The sequence below is a fragment of the Rattus rattus genome, chromosome 11 (genome assembly GCF_011064425.1).
Source record: "Rattus rattus isolate New Zealand chromosome 11, Rrattus_CSIRO_v1, whole genome shotgun sequence".
Classification (NCBI taxonomy): Eukaryota; Metazoa; Chordata; class Mammalia; order Rodentia; family Muridae; genus Rattus; species Rattus rattus.
The window spans coordinates 10449883-10476430 of NC_046164.1; the positions used below are offsets into that span (position 1 = coordinate 10449883).

Below are 26548 nucleotides of genomic sequence, written 5' to 3' on the forward strand. Positions count from 1 at the left end.
ATACATGGCTATGCATGTTTGACGATTAAGCCTCACATGTCCCCATTCTAATACTGAGTCATAGTTCTAATGTCGGCTGACTTTTGTCATTGATAGTTAAGGTTGACATTACTTGAGACAAATAAAATTTCCCAGACCCTGTAGATTTCATCCTCTCCCCACCTTCTACCCCCTCCTACAAGCAACAAGCAAGAGACTTGTGAGCCTAAAGCCGCTAGCTGGATGCCAAGAGTTGCCCCTGTGGACGGCATTGGCCGGGCTTCAGCCATCACCAGGGTTGACTTTGCGGGCCTCGATCATCTGCTCTGTCCCCCGTGGCTCGGTCAGTGGTCAGTCCTAGGAGGCACATGAAGTCAATGAACCAGGTTGGGTTGAGATTTAAGCCAACGTCACTCGCAGAGTAGTCCAAGGGAAACGAGTGGCGGTAATTTTGCAAGGCTTCATCCGGGAAGACAAAGTGTCACTTGATGTCGCTCACCATGGCCGTCTCCCAAATGGATGTCATTAGTGTTTTTTTTTTTGTTGTTGTTGGTTGGTTTTGTTTTTGATTTTTTAAATTTTTTTCCTTTATTCACTTTTTAAGGTTAGGATACAAAGTAGTAGTTTCACTATAACACCTTCCTCCGTATGTGTCATTATATTTAATTCTCAGTTGTTCCCCGTCCTCGCTGCCTTCTCTGCTGCCCCGCCTTGCTCCAGCTGGCCCCCACATCCCTGATAGTCTCCTCTGCTTTCTTACTGATCGTCTTCTCTTTCCCACTCCTTCCACTTCATCCCTGAAAATCTCCCCTCTTCTAACGATCCCCTTCCTAGTTCTATGAGTGGCATGTACGTAAATTCACACACATCTGTGCACATGCTTTATTTTAAATCTAGGCTCTACATATAAAATAAAACATGGAACAACCGTCTTCTGAAGTTTACCTTATTTCAATGTTTGATGTCAGTGATTTTCCTGTGTATGTCCTGAGTTCACCTGGCTCTGTAGCTGTGTAGAATCCCATAGTGTGTGTGTGTGTGTGTGTGTGTGTGTGTGTGTGTGTGTGTGTGTGCGTGCGTGCGTGCGTGTGTGACATTCCTTATCCATCTGCTGGTGGACATCTAGATTGGTTCTGTTTCCTGAACGGCTTTTAACAGACCAGCAATAAACATGGATGCCTGCATAAAAGATTTTGTCAGCTTTTACGATCTGCCGCATTTAAGGCTGTTTCAGACCGCCTGTTCGGGCGAAAGGCTTGGCTCCAGCCCTCGGAAACGTTCACTGAGTTGCTAGACAGGCTGAGTTGAACAGAAAATAGCAGCACAGTTGTTCAGCAGCAACACAAGATTAGCTTTCAGCATCGATGGCTGACAAGATGCTGCTCTTTCGGGGCTGCCCTCCTCAAGGTAAATGCTAAGAGGCTGACAGCAGACCATTATTTTGACGTAAGTTCATAAAAGGGAAGTAGTCTCTGTGGGAGGGAGTGATTACAGGAAGACTTCCTTCAGGCTTTGAGCGGGAGAAAGAGACTGTTCAGGCAAGAGAGTGAATTAAAAATCTGGCCTTTAAATATCCGGTCTACCGTGCAGTATTCCCGTCTCCCACTGACCTGTTTCCCTCCTTGCCATTCTCCAAGACGCATCTCCATGGCAAATGAGCTTTGCTCTTTGACTTTCTTTGTTTTTCTTCTACTAATTTTTTTTTGAAATAACAAAAACGTATGTATGACACATAAGCACACATGTTGAAAATGTAGATACATTATAGAATGACTAAACTGAGAAAATGTAGATACATTATAGAATGACTAAACTGGGAAAATGTAAATACATTGTAGAATGACTAAACTGGGCCAATTAACCTATACATTCCCTCCGTTTATAGTTTTCCTGGTAGAAACTAAAAACCAACTACCAACAATTTACAATACAGTGTTGATACATATATCATCATATTATACAATGGATCTCTTCCATTGATTTCTTCTCTCTGATGGAAGTGTGTGTGTATGTGTATGAGAGTATGTGTGTATGTGCATGTGTATAAGAGTATTATGTGTATATGAGTGTGTGTGCATGTGTATGTATATGAGAGTGTCTATGTCTGTGTATGAGAGTTTGTGTGTATATATATATGTATGTATGTAGAAGCATGTGCGCATGTGTGTGTGTTTGCATGTGTGTGTGTGTGTGTTCCAATACCTCTCACCCTCCTTACATCTCCCAGCACCTGATGACCCCATTTACTCCCTGCTTCTTTGAGTTTCACTTTTTGAGGTTCAACAGACGTACACAATGTTACAGCATTTGTCTCTCTGTGCCTGATTTACTACCCCAAGTGCTATGGCCTTCAAGTTCACGGCGTATGACAGACGCCCTTCTTCATTAAGGCTGAGGAATGCTGTCTATCACACACTCACATAGCATATTGTCTTCAGCTATGCTGCCCCTGGTTGACATTCATTCAGTGTCTCGGCCATTATAAATACGGCTTCAGTAAATATGGATGTGCAGTTCCTCTTCTGTAAGCATTTCCTTTGGATATCCACCGAATCATAAGTTTGCTGGATTGTAAGGTAATTCTCTTTCTTAACTTTTAAAAAGTATTTGGTATTGTTTCCCACAATAGCTAAACTCTTTTATAGAGGAGGAGGAGGAGCAGGAGGAGGAGCAAGAAAAGCAGGAAGAGGAACAGAAGGGGGAGGAGCAGGAGGAGGAGCAGGGGAGGAGCAGGAGGAGGAGCAGGAGGGGAGGAGCAGAGGGAGGAGCAGGAGGAGGGAGCAGGAGGAGGGAGCAGGAGGGGGAGGAGGAGGGAGGAGGAGCAGGGACGGGGAGGAGCAGAGGAGGAGCAGGAGGAGGAGCAGGGGGAGGAGCAGGGTTAGGGACAAGGGCAGGGTCAGGAAGAGGAGCAGGAGCAGGAACAGGAGGAGGAGGAGGAGGAGGAGCGGGAGGAGGAGCAGGAGGAGGAGCAGGAGGGGAGGGCAGAGGGAGGAGCAGGAGGAGGAGCAGGAGGAGGAGCAGGAGGGGGAGGAGTAGGAGGAGGAGCAGGAGGGGGAGGAGCAGGGGAGGAGCAGGAGGAGGAGCAGGGGAGGAGCAGGAGGGGAGCAGGAGGGGGAGGAGCAGAGGGAGGAGCAGGAGGAGGAGCAGGAGGAGGAGCAGGAGGGGGAGGAGTAGGAGGAGGAGCAGGAGGGGGAGGAGCAGAGGGAGGAGCAGGAGGAGGAGCAGGGGGAGGAGCAGGAGGGGGAGGAGCAGGAGGAGGAGCAGGAGGGGGAGGAGCAGAGGGAGGAGCAGGAGGAGGAGCAGGAGGGGGAGGGAAAGGCCAGGCACACCTTTCGTCTGTTCGCTGTCATTCTAACTAAAGTGAGGCTCCAGCTCCTTTTGGTTTCCGTTTTCATTTCCCATGATCAGTTCATTTCCTTTTAAAGGGTTTTATTGAGTTATAATTCACAGAATCCCCCCATCTAAAGTACACAATATAATACAATACAGTGACACTAAGAATTTTCATAGTTAGGAGTTTTCAATATTCCTCAAGAAGCTCACCACCACCACCTCCTATGGCCCCTGAAGCTCCTTAGCTGTCCCCTCATTCCCATTCCTTGGCCCTATTTTCTGTCCTTGCAAATCTGCCTGCCTTCATCATAGTCCATGCTGTCCCCACTTCTACTTGTGCCCGGAATGGACACATAATGTGGCTGTTCTAGTTATAGCCCACTCAAGACACAAGATGAGAGGAGAAAGCAGCAGAGAGGAGACAATCCCTTCTGGGCTGTAGGGAGCGGCGCAGCAGCTGTATGATAATGAGGTGAATCTGGCGCCCTCCTAACAACAGTACTGAGCATGCGTGGGGTTTTGCACCTGACGTCAGTCTGGCTGGGGCGTTACTATGTTAATGGAGGTTCATGCAGGTTCATGCCGCACCAATCTCTGGAGGACAAGTGGCTGGGATGGCAGTGGGGTGACTCATGCCCCACCAATCCCTGAAAAAGGATTAGCATACTCTTGTGTATATAAGCCGAGCGGCTTTGCCGCTCAGCGCGGTAACACTTAAAGCTGTAACACTTGGAGCTGTAACACTTGGAGCTGTAACACTTAGGGCTGGCTGCCGCAGCCTCCCTGTATCAACAAAGAAGGTGTCCTGCAGTAAAGGCTGTTGAGAAGAATCCAACCGTGTTGCGTCTTCCTTGCCGGACGAGGTGGGCGCGACAAAGTGGTGGCCCGTACGGGGACGAGGACATCCTCGTGGATCTCAGAACTCTTCACCTTCAGGACGAGCGACGTCGGAAAAAGTTCACGGTAAGGGACGATAAAGTTCTCTGGAGGAGAGCAGAGACGGTGGGAGCCTTGGGTTAGAGGCTGAAAGGTCTGCAGTCTGCAGCGATGTTGTTTCAAGTTGATCCTTTGTGGGCAGGATTTATAATTTTGTTTCTTTTTTCTTTGTGTGGGATAGAGAAGCCACAGACAGCAAGCTTAAGCCCGGACCAAAACCTCTTTGGCGAATGGTCCGTGCCTGTTTAGAATATAAGCGATGTGAGGAAGATATATTCTTTAAAAGCCTTGACCTTAGAAATGTCAGACAATCTAGAAAGCATCACCGACAGCTTAGAGAAAGTGAAACTAAAGGTAGAACCATCCGGTCCGGGGCCTCCCGCAGAGCAACAAAAGGAAGCGCAGGACTCGACCTCAGTTCCACCACCAGACTCGTATTGACCCCTCGAATGGGAACTCAGGTGGTGGATACAGATTTTAAAGGCCCCAGTAAGCAGAATTCAGAAGGATCACAGAAATTGAAAGCATGTGCAAAGATAAAGATTTGGGGTAGTGGTAGTGGTCAAAAGGGGACAAGGTAATAATGGTAAAATGTTTTTGTGTATGTGTTCTTTTAGAGTTATGTTAAAATCTAGAGAAGCAAAGTCGATTCTCATAGATGCCTTTAGTCTTTGGACCCTGACTAGAGACAGTTTACACCCTAGACAAGAGAGAGAATGGGGTTGAGAAAAACAGTCCTCCCGAACTCTCCACAGATGCTTTGGCAAAAGAAGGAAATGAGCTTAAGTTTTTTGAAGCTCTCCTGGGAACAGAAGGAGGTGGGAGACGTCTTGCCTCCTTGCTGGCTCCTATTGGAGAAGTGCTTATTTCTGGTTCTGGGTTCTTTAGGTAGGAGGTCTGGGTCCCTTTGGTGGAACACAATCTAGTTCTTTCTGTGTCTATTGTTTGTCCTTGGTGCACCAAGCTGTGGATGTATGTCAATTTATGTCTGGGTTTTGCTTCTCGTTGCTTAAATGTTTTGTGTTTCATGTTTAAAAGAAAAAAAAATGGTTAAAACTTTAAATGCTGGTTGATTCACCCATTGATGTAGCTTTAACTCCTTTCAAGAAAGGAACAAATAAATAAAAAGTTTCAATTGGCTTTTGGAGCCTGCATCTGTAGCTAGAAGCCTAAGTCAGCTGGGCAAGCTCCCCAGGGGGCTGGCTAAATGTTTATACTAGCCACCCTAGAAGCGGCCTATACAAAAGTGGTTGAGGTGCTTGAAAGCAATCAATTGTTCATAACACCTGAAAAGGTTCAAATGGGCCAAATGGGAGAATATTTAGGAACAAAAATCACTCCTCATAGCATTTCTCCTCAGAAAATTGAACTACGAGAAGATCATTAAATGACTTTCAAAAATTACTAGGAAGCATAAATTGGATTCGACCCTATATTAAAATGCCCAATGTAGATTTACAACCACTTTATGAGATCCTGAAAGGGGATTCTCAGCTTACTTCACCCCGTGTTTTAACGAAGGAAGCACGATTATCCTTGAGAAAATTAGAAAGATTAGAAAAGGCAATACTAAAAAGGTACAAGGAAGAGGAAGATCTGCTTTTGTGTATACTGAGAACTTTTCGTCAACCTACATTACCCTTCTGCTGTTGCACAGCTTGCTGTGTTAGGCGTTAAATCTTGCATTCAACATTTTGGTATTTTACCCAAGAAAATTATACCATATACAACTGCTCAGGTAGAAACATTGTGTGCATTGATAGATGATTGGGCCATATTGCGTTGTAGTTTTGATGGAGAGTTTGACAATCATTATCCTAAGGATCCGCTGCTACAATTTTTTACTGAACATCCAGTGATCTTTCCTAAGATCACTACCTCAGAGCCTTTGTCTGGAGTGTTAGATATTTATACAGATGGCTCCAAAACAGGTGTAGGTGCCTATATGGTTGATTCTCAAGAACCAGTATTAATTCAATATAGTCCAGGTACCCCCCAAATTACAGAATGTAAAATTGTATTGGAAGTTTTCAAAAGATTTCATGATTCTTTTAATTTAATTTCTGACTCTGCTTATGTGGTTAATGCGGTGCGCTCACTTGAAATTGCAGGGCCAATTCGGTTGACTAGTACTGTATGTCAAATTCTTTTAGAATTACAAAATTTGATTTGGGCCAGAAAAAATAAATTTTTCATACAACATATTCGAGCTCATACTAATTTGCCTGGTCCCATGACTAGTAACAACGCCCTGGTGGATGCTAGTACTCGTAGAGAGTTTATTTTTCATACTGCTCCGGTTGATCTCGCTAGAGAATTTCATCAAAAGTTTCATGTACCTGCCTTTACTCTTCAACAAAAATTTAAAATCTCTAGAGCTGCAGCTCGTGATGTGGTGTTACGTTGCCAAAATTGTGTTCAATTTCACCACCCTCCTCATGTGGGGATTAACCCTCGTGGTCTGATCCCGCTAAAACTTTGGCAGATGGATGTCACACACATATCTCAATTTGGAAATTTAAAATATGCTCATGTTTCTGTTGGTACATGTTCTGGTATTATACATGCTACTCTGATGACTGGTGAAAAAGCTCGTAATGCCATTAGCCATTGCTTAGAGGCATGGGCAGCCTGGGGAAAGCCTGATAGTCTCAAGACAGACAACGGGCCTGCCTACACTGCAAAGTCCTTTCAGGCATTTTGCCAGACAATGCAGGTCATACATACTACAGGATTGCCATACAATCCCCAAGGTCAAGGAATTGTGGAAAGAGTACATCGTACCTTAAAAGAGCTGATAAAAAAACAAAAAGGTCTCTCGGCTCCCAGACCCCGTGGGAGAGAGACCTCACTGCCTGGTCAGGTGGGCACTCCTGAGGCTGCAGAGTAGAAGAGACCACCAACACTGCCCACCCCTGCCCACATCCCTGGCCCAAGAGGAAACTGTACAAGGCCTCTGGGTTCCTGTGGGGGAGGGCCCAGGAGCGGCAGGAGCCCTGCCTGAGACACCGCCGGAACCTGAAGGAAACAGACCGGATAAACATTTCTCTGCACCCAAATCCCGTGGGAGGGAGAGCTAAACCTTCAGAGAGGCGGACACGCCTGGGAAACCAGAAGAGACTGCACGCTGCACACAGTTCTGACCCCAGAGGAAAACAAAAGCTCTCTGGAACCCGGGTGCACGGAACCTCCCGGGAAGGGCGGCGCAGATCTTCCTGGTTGCTGAGGCCGAGGAGAGCTCATAGGCAACACCCCGCGAGCAAACTTGAGCCTGGGGACCACAGGTAAGACAAACTTTTCTGCTACAAACGACTTGCCTGGTGAACTCAAGACACAGGCTCACAGGAACAGCTGAAGACCTGTAGAGAGGAAAAACTACACGCCCGAAATGCAGAACACTCTGTCCCCATAACTGGCTGAAAGAAAACAGGAAAACAGGTCTACAGCACTCCTGACACACAGGCCTATAGGACAGTTTAGCCACTGTCAGAAATAGCAGAACAAAGTAACACTAGAGATAATTTGATGGCGAGAGGCAAGCACAGGAACCCAAGCAACAGAAACCAAGACTACATGGCACCATTGGAGCCCAATTCTCCCATCAAAACAAATATGGAATATCCAAACACACCAGAAAAGCAAGATCTAGATTCAAAATCATATTTGACCATGATGCTGGAGGACTTCAAGAAAGACGTGAAGAACTCCCTTAGAGAAACACAGGAAAACATTAATAAACAAGTAGAAGCCCATAGAGAGGAGTTACAAAAATCCCTGAAAGAATTCCAGGAAAACACAATCAAACAGTTGAAGGAATTAAAAATGGAAATAGAAGCAATCAAGAAAGAACACATGGAAACAACCCTGGATATAGAAAACCAAAAGAAGAGACAAGGAGCTGTAGATACAAGCTTCACCAACAGAATACAAAGAGATGGAAGAGAGAATCTCAGGAGCAGAAGATTCCATAGAAATCATTGACTCAACTGTCAAAGATAATGTAAAGCGGAAAAAGCTACTGGTCCAAAACATACAGGAAATCCAGGACTCAATGAGAAGATCAAACCTAAGGATAATAGGTATAGAAGAGAGTGAAGACTCCCAGCTCAAAGGACCAGTAAATATCTTCAACAAAATCATAGAAGAAAACTTCCCTAACCTAAAAAAAAGAGATACCCATAGTCATACAAGAAGCCTACAGAACTCCAAATAGATTGGACCAGAAAAGAAACACCTCCCGTCACATAATAGTCAAAACACCAAATGCACAAAATAAAGAATATTAAAAGCAGTAAGGGAAAAAGGTCAAGTAACATATAAAGGCAGACCTATAAGAATCACACCAGACTTTTCGCCAGAAACTATGAAGGCCAGAAGATCCTGGACTGATGTCATACAGACCCTAAGAGAACACAAATGCCAGCCCAGGCTACTGTATCCTGCAAAACTCTCAATTAACATAGATGGAGAAACCAAGATATTCCATGACAAAACCAAATTTACACAATATCTTTCTACAAATCCAGCACTACAAAGGATAATAAATGGTAAAGCCCAACATAAGGAGGCAAGCTATACCCAAGAAGAGGCAAGAAACTAATCGTCTTGGCAACAAAACAAAGAGAAGAAAAGCACACAAACATAACACATCCAAGTATGAATATAACAGGAAGCAATAATCACTATTCCTTAATATCTCAACATCAATGGCCCTCAACTCCCCAATAAAAAGACATAGATTAACAAACTGGATCAAGAATGAGGACCCTGCATTCTGCTGCCTACAGGAAACACACCTCAGAGACAAAGACAGACACTACCTCAGAGTGAAAGGCTGGAAAACAACTTTCCAAGCAAATGGTGGGAAGAAGCAAGCTGGAGTAGCCATTCTAATATCAAATAAAGTCAATTTTCAACTAAAAGTCATCAAAAAAGATAAGGAAGGACACTTTATATTCATCAAAGGAAAAATCCACCAAGATGAACTCTCAATCCTAAACATCTATGCCCCAAATACAAGGGCACCTACATACGTAAAAGAAACCTTACTAAAGCTCAAAACACACATTGCACCTCACACAATAATAGTAGGAGATTTCAACACCCCACTCTCATCAATGGACAGATCATGGAAACAGAAATTAAACAGAGACGTAGACAGACTAAGAGAAGTCATGAGCCAAATGGACTTAACGGATATTTATAGAACGTTCTACCCTAAAGCAAAAGGATATACCTTCTTCTCAGCTCCTCATGGTACTTTCTCCAAAATTGACCATATAATTGGTCAAAAAACGGGCCTCAACAGGTACAGAAAGATAGAAATAATCCCATGCGTTCTATCGGACCACCACGGCCTAAAGCTGGTCTTCAATAACAATAAGGGAAGAATGCTCACATATACGTGGAAATTGAACAATGCTCTACTCAATGATAACCTGGTCAAGGAAGAAATAAAGAAAGAAATTAAAAACTTTTTAGAATTTAATGAAAATGAAGGTACAACATACCCAAACTTATGGGACACAATGAAAGCTGAGCTAAGAGGAAAACTCATAGCGCTGAGTGCCTGCAGAAAGAAACAGGAAAGAGCATATGTCAGCAGCTTGACAGCACACCTAAAAGCTCTAGAACAAAAAGAAGCAAATACACCCAGGAGGAGTAGAAGGCAGGAAATAATCAAACTCAGAGCTGAAATAAACCAAGTAGAAACAAAAAGAACCATAGAAAGAATCAACAGAACCAAAAGTTGATTCTTTGAGAAAATCAACAAGATAGATAAACCCTTAGCCAGACTAACGAGAGGACACAGAGAGTGTGTCCAAATTAACAAAATCAGAAATGAAAAGGGAGACATAACTACAGATTCAGAGGAAATTCAAAAAATCATCAGATCTTACTATAAAAGCCTATATTCAACAAAACTTGAAAATCTGCAGGAAATGGACAATTTCCTAGACAGATACCAGGTACCGAAGTTAAATCAGGAACAGATAAACCAGTTAAACAACCCCATAACTCCTAAAGGAAATAGAAGCAGTCATTAAAGGTCTCCCAACCAAAAGAGCCCAGGTCCAGACGAGTTCAGTGCAGAATTCTATCAGACCTTCATAGAAGACCTCATACCAATACTATCCAAACTATTCCACAAAATTGAAACAGATGGAGCACTACCAAATTCCTTCTATGAAGCCACAATTACTCTTATACCTAAACCACACAAAGACCCAACAAAGAAAGAGAACTTCAGACCAATTTCCCTTATGAACATCGACGCAAAAATACTCAATAAAATTCTGGCAAACAGAATCCAAGAGCACATCAAAACAATCATCCACCATGATCAAGTAGGCTTCATCCCAGGCATGCAGGGATGGTTTAATATACGGAAAACCATCAACGTGATCCATTATATAAACAAACTGAAAGAGCAAAACCACATGATCATTTCATTAGATGCTGAGAAAGCATTTGACAAAATTCAACGCCCCTTCATGATAAAAAGTCCTGGAAAGAATAGGAATCAAGGCCCATACCTAAACATAGTAAAAGCCATATACAGCAAACCAGTGGCTAACATTAAACTAAATGGAGAGAAACTTGAAGCAATCCCACTAAAATCAGGGACTGACGAGGCTGCCCTCTCTCCCTACTTATTCAATATAGTTCTTGAAGTTCTAGCCAGACAATCAGACAACAAAAGGAGGTCAAGGGGATACAGATCGGAAAAAGAAGAAGTCAAAATATCACTATTTGCAGATGATATGATAGTATATTTAAGTGATCCCAAAAGTTCCACCAGAGAACTACTAAAGCTGATAAACAACTTCAGCAAAGTGGCTGGTATAAAATTAACTCAAATAAATCAGTAGCCTTCCTCTACACAAAAGAGAAACAAGCCGAGAAAGAAATTAGGGAAATGACACCCTTCATAATAGACCCAAATAATATAAAGTACCTCGGTGTGACTTTAACCAAGCAAGTAAAAGATCTGTACAATAAGAACTTCAAGACACTGAAGAAAGAAATTGAAAAAAAGACCTCAGAAGGTGGAAAGATCTCCCATGCTCATGGATTGGCAGGATTAATATAGTAAAAATGGCCATTTTACCAAAAGCGATCTACAGATTCAATGCAATCCCCATCAAAATACCAATCCAATTCTTCAAAGAGTTAGACAGAACAATTTGCAAATTCATCTGGAATAACAAAAACCCAGGATAGCTAAAACTATCCTCAACAATAAAAAAGGACTTCAGGGGAATCACTATCCCTGAACTCAAGCAGTATTACAGAGCAATAGTGATAAAAACTGCATGGTATTGGTACAGAGACAGACAGATAGACCAATGAAATAGAATTGAAGACCCAGAAATGAACCCACACACCTATGGGCACTTGATTTTTGACAAAGGAGCCAAAACCATCCAATGGAAAAAAAATAGCATTTTCAGCAAATGGTGCTGGTTCAACTGGAGGTCAACATGTAGAATGCAGATCGATCCATGCTTATCACCCTGTACAAAGCTTAAGTCCAAGTGGATCAAGGACCTTCACATCAAACCAGACACACTCAAACTAATAGAAGAAAAACTAGGGAAGCATCTGGAACACATGGGCACTGGAAAAAATTTCCTGAACAAAACGCCAATGGCTTATGCTCTAAGATCAAGAATCGACAAATGGGATCTCATAAAACTACAAAGCTTCAGTAAGGCAAAGGACACTGTGGTTAGGACAAGACAGCAACCAACAGATTGGGAAAAGATCTTTACCAATCCTACAACAGATAGAGGCCTTATATCCAAAATATACAAAGAACTCAAAAAGTTAGACCGAGGGAGGACAAATAACCCTATTAAAAAATGGGGTTCAGAGCTAAACAAAGAATTCACAGCTGAGGAATGCGAATGGTTGAGAAACACCTAAAAGAAATGTTCAACATCTTTAGTCATCAGGAAATGCAAATCAAAACAACCTGAGATTTCACCTCACACCAGTGAGAATGGCTAAGATCAAAACTCAGGTGACAGCAAATGCTGGCGAGATCGGAGAAAGAGGAACACTCCTCCATTGTTGGTGGGATTGCAGACTGGTACAACCATTCTGGAAATCAGTCTGGAGGTTCCTCAGAAAATTGGACATTGAACTGCCTGAGGATCCAGCTATACCTCTCTTGGGCATATACCCAAAAGATGCCCCAACATATAAAAAGACACCGTGCTCCACTATGTTCATCGAGCCTGCTTATTTATAATAGCCAGAAGCTGGAAAGAACCAGATGCCCTTCAACAGAGGAATGGATACAGAAAATGTGGTACATCTACACAATGGAATATTACTCAGCTATCAAAAACAACGACTTTATGAAATTAAGAGGCAAATGGTCGGAACTGGAAAATATCATCCTGAGTGAGGTAACCCAATCACAGAAAAACACACATTGTATGCACTCATCGATAAGTGGCTATTAGCCCAAATGCTTGAATTACCCTAGATGCCTAGAACAAATGAAACTCAAGACGGATGATCAAAATGTGAAGGCTTCACTCCTTCTTTAAAAGGGGAACAAGAATACCCTTGGCAGGGAAGAGAGATGCAAAGATTAAAACAGAGACTGAAGGAACACCCATTCAGAGCCTGCCCCACATGTGGCCCATACATACACAGCCACCCAATTAGACAAGATGGATGAAGCAAAGAAGTGCAGGCCGACAGGGCGGATGTAGATCGATCCTGAGAGACACAGCCAGAATACAGCAAATACAGAGGCGAATGCCAGCAGCAAACCACTGAACTGAGAATAGGACCCCGTTGAAGGAATCAGAGAAAGAACTGGAAGAGCTTGAAGGGCTAGAGACCCCATATGTACAACAATGCCAAGCAACCAGAGCTTCCAGGGACTAAGCCACTACCTAAAAGACTATACATGGACTGACCCTGGACTCTGACCTCATAGGTAGCAATGAATATCCTAGTAAGAGCATCAGTGGAAGGGGAAGCCCTGGGTCCTGCTAAGACTGAACCCCCCAGTGAACTAGACTGTCGGGGGGAGGGCGGCAATGGGGGGAGGGTGGGGAGGGGAACACCCATAAGGAAGGGGGGGAGGGAAGGGGATGTTTGCCCGGAAACTGGGAAAGGGAATAACACTTGAAATGTATATAAAAAATATTCAAGTTAATAAAAAAAGAAAAAAAAAAAAAAAAAAAAAAAAAAGAGGAATTGCCAGCTGACGAACACCAAAAGAACAACTTTCTTTAGCTCTTTTTACTCTAATTTCTTAATTTTGGATCGCATGGCGCTCTGCTGCGGTCGCCATGCTGCTACTACACCTATAACTAATGCAGAAGTAAAAGTGGAAGGATGTCTTAACCGGATAAATGGCGTGGCCCAGATCCGTGATCTCAAGATCTAGGGAGCTGTTTGTGTTTTCCAAGAATCAAGAAAATCCAATTTGGGTACCTGAGCACTTGACTCGAAAATTGCCTTCTGCTCTTCCTGAAGATGAGACTACGAACCCTACTATTACTACTGGGAATGATAATACAGGTTAATTCAATCACCCTGTGGGCTATTGCCAGATCTTGGCCAGTACCCATGCCAGTTCATAGCAATTCTACTGTTTTGCCAACTTTTTTCTCTACCTCCTGTTTGTGTGATGTTCCCTGTATAGTGCCAACTGGAGAAATGCCCCAACGGTATGCCGCCACTAACGTTTCTCTGTTGCATACCTTATGTTTTACCATTAAAGACTCTTCCCTGCCCTGTATTTGGTTACGTAGAGCCACATTAGCTAATTGGTTGAATCATATAAGTGACAGCGCAATGAACACCAGGATCATCCTGGCTGCTTTGAGTCAAATTGCCCAGGGAGTCTCTTCACCCAGCGAGGACATGTCAGTCGATAATTCTGCTGATCTGAACATTACAACACTAATTGTGATGCATAATTGTAGTGTTCCATCACGCCCAGGGCAAGGTAACTATGCACAGGATAGCTCTACCCGTCGTAGAGTCTTACCCGCTTGCCCCCCGCATCAAGAGTTTCCACCTAATTTTACCCCATGTCAGAGTCCATTCCATAGAACAAAACAATTCCTACCGGGATTTGAATTTTCCCCTCCTCTTGGCCATGTACAGTATGATTGGGGGGAAAATAAGACTGGCAAGCATAATCTCTGGCCTTGGTATCAGTGGGTGCTGTCCAATGAGCAAGGGGCATATACATCCCTGACCCCCTTTGCTAGGTTGATGGGTGAGAACTTCACGCTGTATAATGTTTCGGCTACCAGAAAAAATGATACCAGGTTGACCAATATTCAATATAATAACCTCTTGGAACATAATACTGCCACTAGTACTTCAGTATGTGTTAGATCACCTTTTTTTCTTTCTGATAAGCACTAATGTCAGTAATGGTGTTTTAAATTGTAATAGCTCTGATGTATTAGCTGAATGCTGGGATGGCAACAATGACACCGCAGTGATGGTCAAGATTCCCTCCTTTGTGCCAATCCCAGTAGAGGCAGACCCAGATAGTTTTCCTATTCTTAATTTGCTGAGAACCAAAAGAGATTTTGGAATTACGACAGCCATAATTTCAGCCATCATTTCAGCCATCGTGCTGTCTGCTGCCGCAGCTACCACAGCTGCAATCGCTATGACCAATCAAATACAGACGGCTGAGACTGTCAATCAAATTGTAGAAAGAACTGCAATGGCGCTAGAGATACAAGAAGAATTTAATACCCATTTGGCATCTGGCCTTCTATTAGCCAATCAAAGGATAGATTTAGTTCAAGAACAAATTGAAGCACTGTATCATATGACACAGCTGTCTTGCGTTTCCTCCCTAAGAGGTTTATGCATTACTCCTTTGCAAGCCAACTTTTCTCAGCATTCTCAACAGAGCAAAGAAATCTCAAAGGAAACTGGTCCATGAAAGCAGAGCAACTATCCAGACAATTGCTGATGCAGATTGCTGTCCTCAACAGCACTAGGCTGGACCCCATCACAATTGAAGACTTTACCTCATGGGTTACCAATGCTTTCTCCTTTTTTTTTTTTTTTTTTTTTTTTGGTTCTTTTTTTTTTCGAGCTGGGGACTGAACCAGGGCCTTGCGCTTCCTAGGCAAGCGCTCTACCACTGAGCTAAATCCCCAACCCTGCTTTCTCCTTTTTTTAAGGAATGGGCGGGCATGTTTGCCTGGGGAGCTATTGTCCTCCTGGGATGCGGAGTATGTTTCTGGCTTATTGGCCGTTTAAAAAGGGAACATGCCAGACACAAAGCTGTTGTTTACCAGGCTATGACCGCTATTGACAATGGTGCTTCTCCCAATATATGGCTGGCCTCTTTGAAAGATTAAGAGTTCGCCCTAGATCATTTTTGTCACAGTCATGTGGGGTCATTGTATCCAGGGACGGGCAACTTTCCTCAAGCTCGGACCAACCTAAGACACGGGGCCCGGTGTCGATAGGGTGACCCAACGACGGGTAAGGCCGAGTCATCGTCAGGAACGACCTAAGACAGGAGCTTTGCCGCTCGGCGCGGTAACACTTAAAGCTGTAACACTTGGAGCTGTAACACTTAGGGCTGGCTGCCGTCGCCTCCCTGTATCAACAAAGAAGGTGTCCTGCAGTAAAGGCTGTTGAGAAGAATCCAACCGTGTTGCGTCTTCCTTGCCGGACGAGGTGGGCGAGACACTGGGCTCCCCTCCTCCTGTCCCCTCTCATCCCTCCCTTTCCCTCCCACCCCTCCCATCCCCTCCTGTCAAGTGACTCCACAGCTAAAGCTCAGATTACCCCTCTCCTGTTGCTGCCATCAACACAGGTTGACAAGACCTTAGGACCCCCAGGATCTTAATTGGATGACTGAACCAGACATGGAAGCTCCCCACCAAGTGACAGAAGCTGTCCCTACCTTCTCTCCCTGGCTGGATCTCTGCCGGGTACCCAGCTTTACCAAGGAGGGGCTCAGCTAATATTTACGAGTTGTTTTCTGCACGCCGAGCAGAGCACTAAGGGCTAAGTACTATCTCCTGTCATCCTCACGCCTTTCAGCTAACTGCTATGATTATCGCTGCTTTAAAACGAGGACAGAGGTGCACAGAAGGGAGAGGTAACTCACCCACGACCATAAAACTGACACTAAAGGCAGCACCACAGAGGGCCTACTTCATGCCAAGCAGCTCGACAGGGTTGTGTATTACCTCGTTTCACTCTCCAGTGACCCAGGGAAGAGGGAAGGGCTGCCTACTGTCTTATGACAGAGAAGAACCCAGAGTGTGAGGACAGTGCCTGGAGAGCAAGTGGAGGACCCAGGATGAACCTAATTTGGACTCTGCCTCCTTTCTTTCTGTCTCCTTTCTTGCCATTGATTAATTGATTGATTGATTGAAGACTTTTTCCCCCCGACATATGATTGGATAGCCAAGTCAGGGTAGACCAGACTGTTAGAGAAGAAAAGCAATTGCTGCTTTTTCCTGTAGGAAATTTTTCATGATGAAAATATAGCTATTATACCGTTTAGTGATCATCTTCCGCGCTCCATTTGCTGCACTGTGCAACTTGTATCTTTACAAGGGAGACATTGCTCTTTCCTGTGCATCAGATAAGAGCAGAGAGCTCGCCCAAATTGTCTCAGAGCTAAGAAACCAAGGCCAAAGTTCAGTTTCTCTACATTCCTCAACTCTTTCTTAGAGCCATAAACCCTTCCCTCCCATTAAGTCAATAACATCTGGACCGCCATTCCGCCTGGCTCACTCATCAGTGGCCCCCAGAGCAACCAGAGGGTTGTGCTGAGAGCTGACACACTTGTCATGGGGCCTTTTTCTGTACGTGTGGGCAGCGCTGTTGACCAGTCAGGTGCCACTGAGGGCAATGGTGGTGTATGGGAGGATGGAAACTAAGAAGTAGGAATTCCACAGACTCTGTCCCCAGAGGTACCAGGGCACCAGTGTTCCAGGAGAACAGGAAGTATGTGAACACCACACCGATCTTATAGTACCGACGAGGAGGAACACCATGCTGTCATGGGACACCGGATCTCTGGGGAGAGGATATCACGAGTCCACAGGGCTATAAAAGAGAGGCCATTCACACAGATTTGAGAATTGAAATGGGCAGAATGCTGTAGGAAGTGGCCAGCCTCTTGGTATATTTTGGAAGAATTTTCACGTGAAATAGTCAACACTATGCCAGCCAACCCATGTGTCTCTGAGGTACGTTCATCCTGTTACCATGAGTCTGAGCCGGCTTCTGGATACTTCTCCATCATGAACCTGACAGTCAGGCTCCCTTGAATAATTTCAAGAAGCATCCAGTATTTCCTAAATAATTTAAAACGCCTGATTCTGCATTAACTTAGATTGGTAAAAAAAGGCATGTGGTTCACCACTGGAGGGGTTCTCTATGCACCAGCTGTTACAATCCAAATCAGCACAAAGAGTAAACAACCCAGGCACAACAGGGCAGGTTGTAAGCCCAGCATACAAGGGGCAGAAGCAGGAGGATGTGCAGTTCAAGGCTATCCTGGACTACACAGCAAGGTGTCGTCTCAAAAAAAATAAAAGTATGGATTCAAGCATATACCCGCACAAAAAGTAATCGTTCAGCAGTAAGCTGTTGAGCTGGGTGTGTTGAGACACACCTGTAATTCCTGCACTCGGGAGGAGAGAAGGTTGTGAGTTTGGGACTAGCCTGGGCTATGGAGTGAGACTTGGTCAGGGAAAAAAAAAGTGAAAAGGAAAGGAAAGTGGAAAAAAAAAAGCACCAAGAACTATGGGACATTGCTAACAGGCATTTTGATCCAGGAGACCTCCCCTCCCACTCCGTCCCTCCGTCCATCCCTCCCCTCTCCCCCTCCCTCTCCCCTCCCCTCCCCCTCCCCTGTCCCCTTTCCTCTCTTTCCTCCTCCCCCTCTCCCCTCTCCCTCTCTCTCCCCCCCCCTCTCGGCCAAGCTTTCAAAGCTTCCTTTCCTAAGCCTGCTGTGAGCCAATAACCTTGGACTAGCGTTCCATGGGCCTCTCCTGCTCAATTCCCCCAACACAGCTAGGACAACCATGCCAACAGTTGGGACCTCATGCCCTAGACAGCTTCCCTGGCCTCCCATGACTGCGACTCTGGTGCGCCATTGAAGTTTGGCTGCAGCCTGTAGGACTCAACCTCTCCTCAGAGCCCTCTGCCTCCTCCTTGTCCACTTGCCAGGGAGCTAGCTACCTGCCAGCTTCAGCTCCAGTTCTCAAAGCTCCACCCCTCAGAGGCCGTCAGCTCCTTGTGCAACATGGCTTCCTAAGGGCAGGAAAAACACTAAGTTGTGGGTTTTGCCGGTTAGCATGAGGCCATCCAGCTGAAATTCCCTTTTCCTGAGAAAGAGGTGCTACTTACGGAAATGAACATGTAAAACCCAACCCAGCAACAAAACCCCAGATCCTTCTCATCCCGACCAAGCGGCAGCAGGTCCAATTGCAAAGCCACAGAGCGTACTTCCTGGTCCTGTGAGACTTCGGCTTACACACTGGTGTAGATGAAAGGAGGGATGTCTGGGACCATGGCAAGTCCACGCGGGATGTTCACGTGCTGAGTCTTTATATCAAAAGCTGTTGTTCTCCATGACCCTTTCAGACAGAGTGCGCAATCCACCCCGTGTGTCCAAATGCCTCCCCCACGGTGGTGCTGCCAGCCTAGAGCAGCTGGTCTGCATTTAATTACAGACGTTGGCCTCTGCTCCTCAGGACAAGCCCAGCACGGAGATGGCTCGCTAGCTTCCTTCCTTAATGACACTCAGTCTGAACGTCCTTGCCAGCGGCCCACAGACAATCTCCCGATGTCCCCAGGCACGAGATCCCTGATCATTTCAAAGTCCTCTCTTCAATCAGTGGTAGGGAGGAAGCCTGGAGCGGGGCCATTGCTGTTGTCTGGCTTTTTGCTAAATGGGTTTTTTAATGTTATAGAGTATCACAGAGCATTTAACTACTCAACTTGGCTGCTTCCTAGCTCTGGGGCCCTGAGTAGATCATTTCCTTTCCTGGGCCTCGGCTTTCTCTTGTATAAGATGCTGTACCAACAGATTTATTACGTTTCTGCCCTATGCCAGGTCCTTCCCTCAGCACTGAGACTCCAGTGAAGTCAACAGACAAACCTCACTCCCCTTGTGGATACATTTCTGATAGGAAAGGCAGATGCCAAACAGTATACATGAAACACACAGCACCTTAGTCATAAATACACGAGAAACAGCTAAGTAGAGAACTTTTAAATAGATAAAAACAGGGCTGGAGAGATGGCTCAGTGGTTAAGAGCACTGACTGCTCTTCCAGAGGTCCTGAGTTCAAATCCCAGCAACCATATGGTGGCTCACAACCATCTGTAAAGGGATCCCATGCCCCCTTCTGGTGTGTCTGAGGACAGCAACAGTGTACTCATATACATAAAATAAATAAATAAATCTTTAAAAAAAAATGTTGTAATATATATTATCACAACAAAAAAGAAGGACATGGTTGGGGATTTAGCTCAGTGGTAGAGCGCTTGCCTAGCAAGCACAAGGCCCTGGGTTCGGTCCCCAGCTCCGAAAAAAAGAAAAAGGAAAAGAAAAAAAAAAAACAAAAACAAAAAAAAAGAAGGACATGAGGAGCTATTTTCTACAACATAAAAGGTACGGGGACGGACGTGGTTCCTTGTTTCCCACAGTGACCCCTGTTGACCATCTGTGGCTATGACCAGAAGCCTGTGAAACAAAGCTGACACCTTCAGCTGACAGAACAGGAAAACACTGCCGCGCTAACCAGTCTGGAGCTGCTGTTTGAGCCACTTGAATGAGGATCTTTCTCGGAGAAGCTAAAAGCACACAGTAGGGACACTGTCACACACCACCTCAACCCCTTCTTAGAATGAAAGCATCTAATTCCCCAGTCGCTGGCATCGCTGCCACTGACAGAGAATCACTTTCCCTAGGCACGGTCCCTCCATTCATTGAAGGGATCTAGCAGGCCCACGCATGACACAGGTGACTCTGGCAGGTCTCAGCTTGCTCCCCTGACTTCCTCTGCCTTGCTACAAACCATTAGATTACATTCCTAAAGCTAACTGCTAGGGTCTATTTCCTTATTCTTCCTCCTCCTCCAGAGGCTGACCACCAAGATCCAGCTATCAAAGTATTGAAGTCCAGGGATCAAAAGCCCCTTTTGGCTCACCTGATTAACCTGTCCAATCAAATTTAATTAAGTCATCCTAACATGGCATTTTCCTTTTTACTTTTATAATCCACCATTTCCCTATGGGCAACGTCTGTCCTCTCTATTCAGAGGAAGTCCTCAGTCCCTTCAGGACAAACATCCCTACCCCTCTCCTTGTTCACTTCCTCATCTCCCTCTGTCTCCTGACTTTGTCTCTTATTCCCTGCCCTTTGTCCCTCAGAGGTGAATTAATCTCCTTTGTGCTGAGAACTTGGTCTTGGGGCGTCTTGTGCAGATACCGTCCCTACACAAATGACCACTGCAGTGAATAAATGAAGGTGTAGGCCACTGCCTGTACCTTGCCCGTGTAGTGTTGGTTGATTCTGCCATCAACACTGTGCAGAGGCCAGCTTCTCCTCCTGCCCATTCCTACTCCATGGCATTCCTACTTCCATGGGCATTGATCCTAAGGGTACTCCCAGGCAAGCTTCCTCTGAGCTAGTCTCTGAGGTGACTGCTGCTTAACAGTTTGCTACAAGATTGAGGCACTCTATTCTGCAAGAAGCTCCTTAAAGCAGGAAGGTAAACAACTCCAAATAGCTTCAGGAAGTTCCTGAAACTGACCAGACTCACCAAGTCCCTCCCAGAGTAAGCAATCAAAGTGAAGCATCCCTCTCAGACAAGCCAAGCTGCAAAGAAGACTCTCAGGCTAGACCAGCTGCCTGTAAGAAGCAGAAACCAGCCAGGTTGAAGCAATTTAGACCAATCGATGTACCTAGAAAGGGCACTCTGTAACCCACTGAGCTGCCTGCCGGTTGTGCAGTGTCCTCCAGGCTCCAAGCTTTGTGAGCTGTCACCCACCCTGGGGTGGGCTTTGATGGTGGAACTGCCTTTGAGTCATTTCTGCTCCTGTAGGTAGCCCTCACCCACACTCCTGTAAGTAACCCCAATAATATTTATTGGTTCACCAACTTGCACTTTGGTCGGTTGTGGGTCCCCTATCGAGAGCAAATAGGCACATGTGTTGTGTCTCCCCAGGAAGTTTTGTCACACAGCAGGTGTCTAAACTTGCCACATGGATACATGGTGGCAGACAGGCAGACTCTGTGAGCTCAAACAAGGGTATGGAAAATGCTCCTAAATATTTGTGGACTGACCAAATGAGACCTTGGTTAATAAATGATGAATTCTTCTCAGAAAATGAGATCATGGCAGTGATTTCAATAAAGCAAATAGGTTGAGTATCCAGGTTTTTGTTGTTGTTGTTGTTGTTGTTGTTGTTGTTGTTGTTGTTGTTGTTTTTATAGACCCAACCACACCATAAATAAGCAGTCTGTTCTGGGACTCTATTAGAAGGTTACCTCCTGGGTTGTCAATTCAAGATTGCACGCATGAAACTAACAGCCCAACCAAAGGCTTTCTCGCACCATGCCAGCAACAGGTCTCATTGAGAGATTTCCAATCCTTGCTTTAAAAGAACCATTTCTGACAATGAACTTCTAGGTTATTCTCCAGTCGGTAAACTATGTAAAAAAAAAAAAAAAAGCAACAATGTGTAGAATTAACCCTCATTCTTGTGAGTTTAGTTTTGCTTGGCAGAGTCTTCCTGGGATCGTTTTTGGCTCTGAACTTGGAGAAAACCTTTGAGATCAACAGGAGAAAAGTAACCAGGTCAAGACTAGAGAGAAGGTGGTGACAACAGAATCAACAACGACCACGGAATACAGCGGCTAGCCTCACGGATCTGAGAGCACAGCGAGAGACCCACATATTTAGTCAGGAATATAAAGTCGCTCATACCACCTTGCGGTTGATTCTAAAGCTGCTTTCCGCTGCGTGAAGACTGCGACTTAGGCGGCCGGATGACGCCAGGTGCCGAGACTCTGGTCCCAGCAACACGCTATTCCTTACCGCACCAGTACCACAACGGAAAAGATGTTTCTCAGATTTTACTTCAGGACACAGAGTCTGTTTTCTTGAGGCACAGCCTTGTACACACCTGTAAATCTCAGAACTTGGGGGAGGCTAGGCGTGAGGGTCACGTGTTCAAGGCTAGCTGGGTTGCACAGTGACCTCGAGAACCAAACTGTCCTAAAACACGAGTTCTCGCCATCCCCAACCCTGGCCTTGGTAAGCTTAAAACTCTCAGCTTCCTTTTCGTGGAAAAAGCAATTGCCGTAGCATTTTCCTACCTATTGGTTGCTCCTAAACACAGCAGTCCCAAGCCGGTGGCAGACGAGATCTTGAGAGAGAAATCTATTGAGCGTGGAGCGGAGGGTTCCCACCTGGGAACCGTGAGAACCGCAAACGCGATTACAGCCCCCTGAATGTGTCTTGATGGCGAGCAGTGAGCTGCCGCAACCACTTGATTAAACACGTTTGCTTTTGTGATTTCATTTAAAGCCTCACCGGAAACTCGTTTCCCCTTCAATTCTTGCATCTTACTGAGCACCAGGAAATGTAACGGGGGGGGGGTGTGCTAAACATTTATTTATAGGACAAGCGACACACACGGGCAGTTTGCGAGTGACGCAACCGCCATTTCCCCACCGATCCGCAAGGTTCTTGAAAGAGTCCTTGGGAAGTGTGGCTTGCTTAGATCCTTCTTCCTCTGGTGATGAGATGCAGCCAGAAGACCAGGATTGGACTCTGGCGAGTCCAGTGAATAGAGTTCCCTCCATGGGAATGTTTGCTCGGCCTGACGCTGAAGAAGTGATGTCAAGACTCGAGACTCGCTAGGGTCAAACCCCGGTCCAGAGGGGAGAATACTTTGAACACAGTCATCCTTTTTGCTTTTACTTAACGACACAGCACATGAAAGTCAAGGCCTATTTTCAACTTAAACAGAATTAAGAGTCAACGCTTTCTCTACTACTGGCTTTGTCTGCCTGATTACACGGGATCAGGAAGAACTGGGGTCAATTAAGCATTTGTCCTAGGTAAAAACAGCTAAGTCACTTACTTGTTCTCCGTTCTGGCTTTTCCTGTCTGGATTCTTCTGTCTATTTCTGTCTCTCCCTCCCTTTCTTCTTAGTTATCAACTGTTTTCAATAAATTACATGAACAGTAGCCCACCTGCTAGCGGCCTGTGGCACAGGATCACGGAGACAAACTAAAATCATTTGCAGAGTAATATTTTAACTGCATTCACAGTTTCCGTCACACTTAGAACCTCTTCCTACGTTCACCCTGCCTTCCTGGCATAAACTGATCACCGCAGGAAAAGACATAACTTCTTCTCTTAATTCAGGACCCGTGAAATTGAATGCAATTCGTTTGTGGATTGCCATCTTTCTGGGGGGCAAAAGCTACAGCTCTTACCGTCGTATCAGAGAGATCTGATCCTCGAGGGAGTGCATTTGTAGCAAAACTACTGTTTTCTTTGATGGTGGTGCAGTTACTTAACTGTGATTTTCTTTGTTTGAGGAGTTACAGAAGGAATTTAATTCAATTTAAAGTCTGATCTTTTCGGAAACGAGATTGCTATCTCCAGTTTCTTTGGCGGTTAAAGAGAGTGGGAAATAATTATGCTGACACTGGATAACAGCGTGTGTGTTTCCCCGATTATTCTATGTAAAGATCACATGCTGGAGGGACAACAGCCAGCAAACCCTGCCACCTCTATTGATGACAGGCAAGCAGCCAGGCTCTGAGGGGAAAGAGACAATGCAGCCATTGATCTGCCTTCAGGATCAATACCCCTGCTGAATTGGTTATGTGGATGGTCGAATTGTTCTCATGACCACTCCGTCCCATGTGTGAAGGCATACCCTTCATACATGTCACATGGGCTCCATTCCTGTGTTCAAGTTGTGCCATTCTTCCAAACTGCAGAAGCCGGTTTCCCTAGATCTACCTGTGCTGTGATCTCCTGCATTCTCGGTGACCTCTGCTTGGAGAATGCTGAGACCCCAAGGTTTTCCTGCTGAGTGAAAGATCGGTCACATAAACTTACAAAAAGACATGTTTACGAGCAGGATGTTAGCACAGACCTGTAATCCTAGCACGTGGAGACTTGTAGCAAGGGCGCCACAAGTTCATGACCAGTCCGGTCAATCTAAGCTATATAATGAGAACCTGCCCCCATACACGTATTGTGTGTGTGTGTGTGTGTGTGTGTGTGTGTGTGTGTGTGTGTGTAAAATTATTGTTCACTTTTCTAAAGGAGCAGAACCTATAGAATGTATCTTTAATATCAAGAGAGACTTATTGGATTGGCTTACACAACAGAGGCTGGGTAGTCCAGCAGTGCTGACACGAATGCTGGCAAATGAAGAACCACGCTCCTGATACAGAAGGGAGATAGTTTAGCGGTTCCAATCCAGTACTGACAGCTTGGATGGTCCTGGAGGGTGGTTGGCATTGAGTCCACGTTGAAGATGCTCTCTGCCACCAAGCCATCTCCTCCAGCCCCTACTTAGCAAATTCTGTTGGCCCTTTATATCACAACTGCCACTTCTGCCAGTGTTCCCACCCACCGTGTTGTCTCCGTCCCCTTTGAACTCACTTCTCTTAGTCGGAGAAGAATTTGAAATCCAGAGATCTGGGTTTGTTCAATTTGTGTGCAGATGAAGAACATACAAGTTCTGGGTGAGCTCTGGAAGGTTTGCAAGTCTGTTTTATTTCTCAACCTAGAGGAAATTCGTTAACCCATGAAGCGCCATAGTGAGGAAACCGCTCTGAAGCCAGCTGAGTTAACACTGGACAAGATGGCGCCTGTATCAGGTTTATTACAACTATTTCCATTTCCAATCGCCTCCCTTCAGAGTTTGCAATCACAGGAGGGCAATATGTTTTCACGGGTAAGGTAAATGGCGATTCCACTGGCTGGAAACACCGTGTGGTACTTCCCAGCATACACCGTTCTTTAGCTTGGTCTAACTTGAGTTTTGCTTTGTCTCTAGTCACAGATAGGTTTGTGGCTAGGTTCGCTAAATGGTGAGCTGTGCTCTCTCACTTTGAAATACTCCTGTGTCCTGCTTGCTATGCAGGTCCCTGCTAGCAGGTCCAAGGGGAAGCAGGTTACCTGCAGAGGGGAATCCTGCACGCGGAATTATTTTCCTTATGATAGGCAAGACAGTGTCCCTCACAGACAGTCTCAGAAAAAAAAGGACGTGGGGCACAAGCAAGCTGCTGGCCACTCAGGGGGAAGGCTTGTACTTCAAATGAATCAGCCCTGCTTCTTACAAAGCGTGACCCCATTTTCGATACACACGTGAGTGGTATGAATCCTATCCCTCTTCCTTGTTGCCCTCTCTTCCCCCAGCAAAGGAATGAAGGGCTGAGAGGGAGAGAGTGTACCTGTTAAGGGTCTTTACAGTTTTAAGACTCTCCCTCTTGTGTGAGCACCCATGTTAGAGGATTCTTCTAATTTTGTAATTTCTATTCCTGTTTCTCTCCAGCCTTTAGTTTTGTTTTGTTTTGTTTTCTGTGTTTCTTGGCCTTTAATGTCCAGAAATCCCCTCACCACCACCTGGGAGTCTGAGGGCTCAATATTCCACACTTGCCCTCAAATTAACCAAAGTCACAAAAAGTGGGGGAAGGGGGACTGGAGAGATGGGTCAGTGGTTAGGAGCACTGACTGCTCTTCCAGAGGTCCTGAGTTCAATTCCCAGCAACCACAATGTGGCTCACAACCATCTGTAACGAAATCTGATGCCCTCTTCTGGTGTGTCTGAGGACAGCTACAGTGTACTTATATAGAATAAATAAATAAATCTTTTAAAAAACCCAACAACAAAGTCACTCACGATGTGACCCAGCCACCCATTTGGGCAAATATTGATACAAACTCCAAGTTCTTAACTGAGAGAACTTAAAAGTCTATGTGTCATGTGTATATGCACCTAATAGCGATTGGGGGGATTGGCACATGAACCTGAGAATGGAAGGCATATGGGAATGGTCAGAAGGAGGAAAAGGAAGGAAAAAATTATCAAATTATAACCTCGAGGTTATAATTTGGTTCAGACTGGTCCACTAAGAAAGACAGACTCGGGGTTGGGGATTTGGCTCAGTGGTAGAGCGCTTGCCTAGGAAGCGCAAAGCCCTGGGTTCGGTCCCCAGCTCCGAAAAAAAGAACCAAAAAAAAAAAAAAAAGAAAGACAGACTCACAGACACAGATA

At 45.2% G+C, this 26548-nt stretch overlaps 1 protein-coding gene across 1 annotated transcript in view; it reads right to left on the reverse strand.

Annotated features, from left to right (window-relative positions):
* Window positions 1-261: 261 nt before the first annotated feature.
* The window catches only part of Scd5 (stearoyl-CoA desaturase 5), a 44342-nt gene continuing 18055 nt past the window's right edge, over window positions 262-26548 (reverse strand). Inside the window, 5 exon segments of the mRNA XM_032916785.1 lie at window positions 262-318; window positions 320-438; window positions 4462-4469; window positions 17011-17295; window positions 24647-24709. Coding sequence (XP_032772676.1) covers window positions 262-318; window positions 320-438; window positions 4462-4469; window positions 17011-17295; window positions 24647-24709 — 532 coding nt within the window.